This window comes from Gekko japonicus, unplaced genomic scaffold (assembly GCF_001447785.1).
Source record: "Gekko japonicus isolate JY-2015 unplaced genomic scaffold, Gekko_japonicus_V1.1 scaffold4973, whole genome shotgun sequence".
Lineage (NCBI taxonomy): Eukaryota > Metazoa > Chordata > Lepidosauria > Squamata > Gekkonidae > Gekko > Gekko japonicus.
This window is the reverse complement of record NW_015162112.1, coordinates 34,530-40,257: the sequence shown is the minus strand read 5'-3', so window position 1 is coordinate 40,257 and position 5,728 is coordinate 34,530. Positions and strand designations below refer to the sequence as shown.

General features: G+C 49.4%; 1 protein-coding gene across 1 annotated transcript in view; it reads right to left on the bottom strand.

Moving 5' to 3' along the window:
- Window positions 1-1,936: 1,936 nt before the first annotated feature.
- LOC107105667 (alpha-N-acetylneuraminide alpha-2,8-sialyltransferase-like) overlaps window positions 1,937-5,728 on the bottom strand; it is an 8,636-nt gene continuing 4,844 nt past the window's right edge. Inside the window, exon 3 of the mRNA XM_015405664.1 lies at window positions 1,937-2,494. Coding sequence (XP_015261150.1) covers window positions 2,008-2,494 — 487 coding nt within the window. The 3' untranslated portion in view covers window positions 1,937-2,007. The remainder of the gene's footprint in view (window positions 2,495-5,728) is intronic.

Sequence of the window (5,728 nt, the reverse complement as noted above, 5' to 3'; positions counted from 1 at the left end):
CCCCCTCACCACAACAGACACCCTGTGAGCCCTTGAGAGAACAGCTCTGAGAGAACTTGTGACTGACCCAAGGTCACGCCAGCAGCTGCATGCGGAGAAGCAGGGAATCAAAGCCGGTTCTCCCAGATTAGAGTCTGCGCTCCTAAGCACTACACCAAACTGGCTCTGCGGAAAACGGCTGCTTTGGAGGGTGGTCTCCATGGCAATACACTCTGGTGAGCCCCCCCCCTCAAACCGTGCTCTCCCCAGGCTCCACCCCCAAATCTCCAGGGATTTCCCAATCTGGAGTTGGCAACCCTAAATCCAAGGTTGTTAGTACAGCTCTCCAAGGGGCTCGGGCAGAGGTTCCTTTTCTAGCCCTGCTACATTACTAATGGCTTGATGAGCTGCCAGAAGTCATACATGGGCGGGACTGGCGGACCATTGGCTGCCCTATCGAATGTATGAAGCTGTCCTCCTGAGTCAGATTATTCATTGGTCCATCCAGGGCTTTTTTTGTAGAAAAAGCCCAGCAGGCACTCATTAGCATAATAGGCCACACCCAAAAGCTGAAACTCATTAGCATATTATGCCACACCCTGACACCACAGCTCATTAACATATTAGGCCGCAGCCCCGTGTTGCCAGAAGCGTGGTCATCCAGCCACACCCACCTTTTGCTTCTTATTCTGTTTACCTTGTTTGTTGTTAAAACCCAGGGCCTTTTTTTTTTGTAGCAGGGACTCCTTTGCATGTTAGGCCACACACGCCTACTGTAGCCAATCCTAATGAGTTTCTGCTGTTGGGTGTGGCCTATTATGCTAATAAGTTCCTACTGGGTGTGGCCAACTCAGGAGCCGGCCGGAACTCCGTTCCTGTGTGTTCCTGCCCCAAAATAGCCCTGGGTCCATCTATTGTCTACTCCGGCTGGAAATGGCTCTGCACGGTTTCGGGCAGGAGGACTGAGAAAGACTTCAGGAGTCTACCCAAAATCCTTTTATCTACAGGAGCCAGAGAGAGAACTTGAGGTCTCTTAATACAAATCACAGGGCCCCTTCCCAAAGGATGAACGTCAGCTCTGACTCCAAGTGGACAAAGGGGGCTTCTTGGAGACCCCTGGAATGAGAAGGAATGTAGAATGTGGTCCGTATGGCAAACACAGCAGGTCATTTTCAGACATCACAAAACTCACCCATCTTAGTTACGATGGAAATCGGGGGCAACCGCCCAGGGCCTGCCATAGAGGCAGATTCCGGTTTAACGACATATCGATAACACAAAACCAACTCAGAACTGCACCCGGATCTGAATCTCAGGGGCAAACTTGGGTTGATTTTCTGATCAAACACAATCTCGACAACTGAACAGCAACTGCATTCTACAGCACGTGGAAAAATCGGGCAACTTCTTAAAAAATAAAATACTTTCCCCCCCCCGCTAAAAAAACATTCACCTTTTCTTTAAAAAAACAACAACACGTTTTCCTGTTTTAAGTGCTACAAGCATACCGCTGTAGAATACCACTATCGAAAACAGTTCTCTGTTATTAGTTTTTTTAAAAAAAGAGAGACAATTGGCACCGTTTGACCACTCGTAACACTCTTGGTGGGAAGCCAAAATGGGTGACACCAGGCATCTCTCACAATCCAACTTTAGAAACCAACAAAAGAAATGTGTACCCAGTTGGACAGGTTATCAGTCTTAAATCAGAGCAAAATGAAGTATTCAGCACTGTTATTAAAACCCACGCTTCTCCAAACCCTTGAATGCCCTTTGTCCGACACTTTGGCAATGCCATATCCAATCCAACCATTTTGCGGAACAAAATTCACCAAGAAGCTCACAGAACACTGCTTTTTTTAACGATGCCGCTTCCTCAGTTTCTCTTCAAGTTGTCAATGGAAAAATTATTATCAGAATGGTCCATGCGATCCATTCAAGGGGTCAATTCCCCCACCCCCCTTGTTCAGGCAATATTTTTTTCTAGAACGTGGAGCAAGCATTTTCCTCAGAACGTCCCTGAGGTTCTCAGGCGGCAGAGTGAGATACAGGGTCCTCACACCGTTCCAGCTGCATTCGCAACACTCCATTTTTGTGAAGAAACCAAAGTTGTAAGAATTCCTCTGGCATCGCGTGGAATCCCGAATCTGGCAGGACATTATCGTAGTAGTGATGACTGATAAATTTTCCATGCAGGTCCATCGAAAAAGGCCAGAAGCCGTAAATCGTTACTTCTTCACACAAACCCAGGGCCGCACTGACCAAGAAGAGGCCCGTCGACAGCCGCTTGGCGTGAATCCCTTTGCTCTTCCAGAACTTTCCAGTGTCCCGTAGAAAATTCGGGTTAGCGAAGATCACCGTCTGCTTCGCACCAATGTCTGCTAGGGTGTAATAAACCCGGAGCGACGGCTCCGTTCCCCCTTTCATGGAGAAGGCAGGCATGTAGATGTAGCTCTGGTTGTAGACTTTCACGCTCTCCACAAAGGCTTTTCGAGACCACAGAAGGTTCTGAAACCTGTGGGGGGGAAAAACATGGGGGGAAAAATCAGGAAATGCATTACCTGTCCTGACAGCTACATGAGACATTTTTCCATGTGACCACAGGGTCTTGCGTTTCAGAGCCAGTGATACGTATGTACATAAGTGCCATGAAGACACAAAGGACTTAAAGTAACCCCAGCAAGAGGCTTTGAAGGCAAATGCAAAGCAGAGGTGGTTTGCCAGGGCCTGCCTCTGCAGAGTCTTCCTTGGTGGTCTCCCATCCAGAAGAAGAAGAAGAGATTGCATTTATACCCCGCCCTTCACTACCCAAAGGTGTCCCAGAGCGGCTTACAAACTCCTTTCCCTTCCCCTCCCCACAACAGACACCCTGTGAGGTAGGTGGGTCTGAGAGAGCTCTGACAGAAACGGCTCTTTATCAAGAACAGCTCTTATCAGAACTACAGCTTGCCCAAGGTCATCCAGCCAGGTGCAAGTGGAGGAGTGGGGAATCAAACCCGGTTCTTCCAGATTAGAGTCTGCACACTTAAACACTACACCAAGTACCAATCCTGTTTATCTTCCAAGATCTGATGAGATCGGGTTATACCATACCATTTCACATGCTCAGGGCCTGCTTTGGGAGGCAAAAGACCATAAGCTGCCACGCCCCTGATCTGCTATAGGAAGGGTCCCCAATGTGACACCTATGGGTGCCATGGGGTCCACAGATATCTTTCCTGGTGCCCACCAAACGTTTTTAGGAAGCGGGTGAGGCCACACAGGGCTCTTAACCAGCCAAGCATCTGATTGACCACTGGTGATCTGATTGTCTGTGCAGAATAAAATAACTGCCGCCTCAGTGATGATTTCAGTTTCTTACATTCCTTTTTCCCCAAAAGCATTTTTTAAAATTACTCCTCTTTACCCCTGCACTTTGGCATCCCCTCTGTGTGTGGACTGCCGCCTCAGTGATGATTTCAGTTTCTCACATTCCTTTTTCCCCCAAAGCGTTTTTTAAAATTACTCCTCTTTACCCTTGCACTTTGGCATCCCCTCTGTGTGTGGCTCTGCTTTCTGCAGCAGCCATGTTACAACTGGTTCCGCCTCCTGTGGCAGCCATATTGTGTATGTGCCCAACACCATGTGTCATAATTCCAAAGGTTCCTGCAGGCTCAAAGGAGGAGGAGGAGGAGGAGAAGCAGAAGAAGGAGAGGAGGAGGAGGAGGAGAAAAAGAAAGAGGAGGAAGAAGAGGAAGAGAAGAAGAGCAGGAGGAAGAGGAGGAGGAGGAGGAGAAGGAGAAGAGAAGGAGTAGAAAAAGACGAAGAAAAGGAAGAGGAGGAGGAGTAGAAGAGCAGGAGGAAGAGAAGGAGAAGGGGGAAGAGGAGGAAGAGGAGAAGAGGAGGAGGAGAAGAGATTGGATTTATACCCCGTCCTTCACTTGGAGTCTCAGAGTGGCTTACAAACTCCTTTCTCTTCCCCTCCCCCCAACAGACACCCTGTGAGGTAGGTGGGGCTGAGAGAGCTCTTTCGAGAACTGCTCGTGAGAGAACAGCTCAGAGGGAACTGATGACTGACCCAAGGTCACTCCAGCAGCTGCATGTGGAGAAGAGGGGAATCAAACCCGGTTCTCCCAGATTAGAGTCCACACTCTTAATCAGTACACCAAACTAGCTCTCCCTACTTTGGGAACCCCTGTGCTATGGGAATAACATGCTGGCTAGCTTGTGACAGAGATAACTGTTTTGGGGGGTGGTTTTTTTTGCATTGTGTTTGTGAGTGTGTTTGTGCCAGTTCCTGGATGTCGTGGTGACCTCTGGCGACTCCTACCGGGGCATGGAGGACGTTCAGAGAGGTGGCTTATGACTGCCTGCCTCTGCCTCCCAGCCCTGGTATTCTCTGGAGGTCTCCCACCCAAGTACTTGCCAGGGTCGGCCCTGCTTAGCTTCTAAGATCTGACGAGATCAGGCTTGCCTGGGCTATCCAGGTGAGAGACAACTGTTTTTTAAAAGCGTTACAGTTTTATATAGTTTTAACGGGTCTCTCTCTAGGACGCCGGAGTCCATTTTATATATTGATTGCCTACGCTGCTTATCTCGTTTGCTCTCAATACAGAAAGGACTCGACGCAGTCCGTCCTCCCTTCTCCACGAAGTAAGTTAATCTTACGTGTAATTAATCGGCAAAGGGATTTAATACCCAACATTGAACTTCATCTTCAGCCAGGCTGTCTCGATATCTCGCCGATTCATTTGTTTAAAAGCTTTACATCCTGCCACTCTGCCAACTCTCAGCCTCCACAGTGGCCTCGTCTCATGGCACAGCGGTCGCTCGGTATCCAAACTGGGATCGTACGTTTGAGGGAGAGCCAGCTCAAACGTGGAATAGAGAATCTCCTGTATCAGGTATGACCATCATCGTGACTTCGGGGAGCCCATTTCCCCACTCACAGTAATTCATGTGTGCTTTTAAAAGAAAAGCAAATGAGGTCCGTCATAAGAACAGAAGAGAAGCCAATGTTGGATCGGGCCAATGGCCCATCCAGTCCAGCACTCTGTGTCACACAGTGGCCAGAAATACCAGGTGCCATCAGGAGGTCCACCAGTGGGGCCGGGACACTAGAAGCCCTCCCACTGTTGACCACCCCCCCCAAGCACCAAGAATACAGTGCATCACCTGCCCAAGACTGAGAGTTCCTACCTATACCTTGTGGCTAACAGCCTCTGATGGACCTCTGCTCCATATGCTTATCTATTTCACTCTGGAAGCCGTCCATGCTTGTAGCCACCACCACCTCCTGTGGCAGTGAATTCCATGTGCTAATCACTCTTTGGGTGAAGGACTTCCTTTTATCCATTCTAACCCGACTGGTCAGCAATTTCATTGAGTGCCCACGAGTTCTTGTCTTGTGAGAAAGGGAGAAAAGGACTTCTTTCTCGACCTGCTCTATCCCACGCATAAATATCCCCCCTATATTTTTTTCAACTTTTTAGATTTTTGTGCACACCTGGGGACTGCCCCAAGTGTGCAGGAAAATCTCCCTGCCCCCCAGGTGCCCCCTATGTGCAGATTTAGATATCCGCACACAGGGGGCGCCTCCGCTATTAGATATATAGACAAGAAAGGGGACCCGTGATACTCGCGGGGGTGGGGAGAAGAGCTCCACGCAGAGCAGGAGGAAGCAGCAGCAGTAGCAGCAGGTAAGCCTTCCTCCCCCCCATCCCCAGACACCGGCGGCACAGCCTGAGCGGCTGCCAGACACCAACCTGCC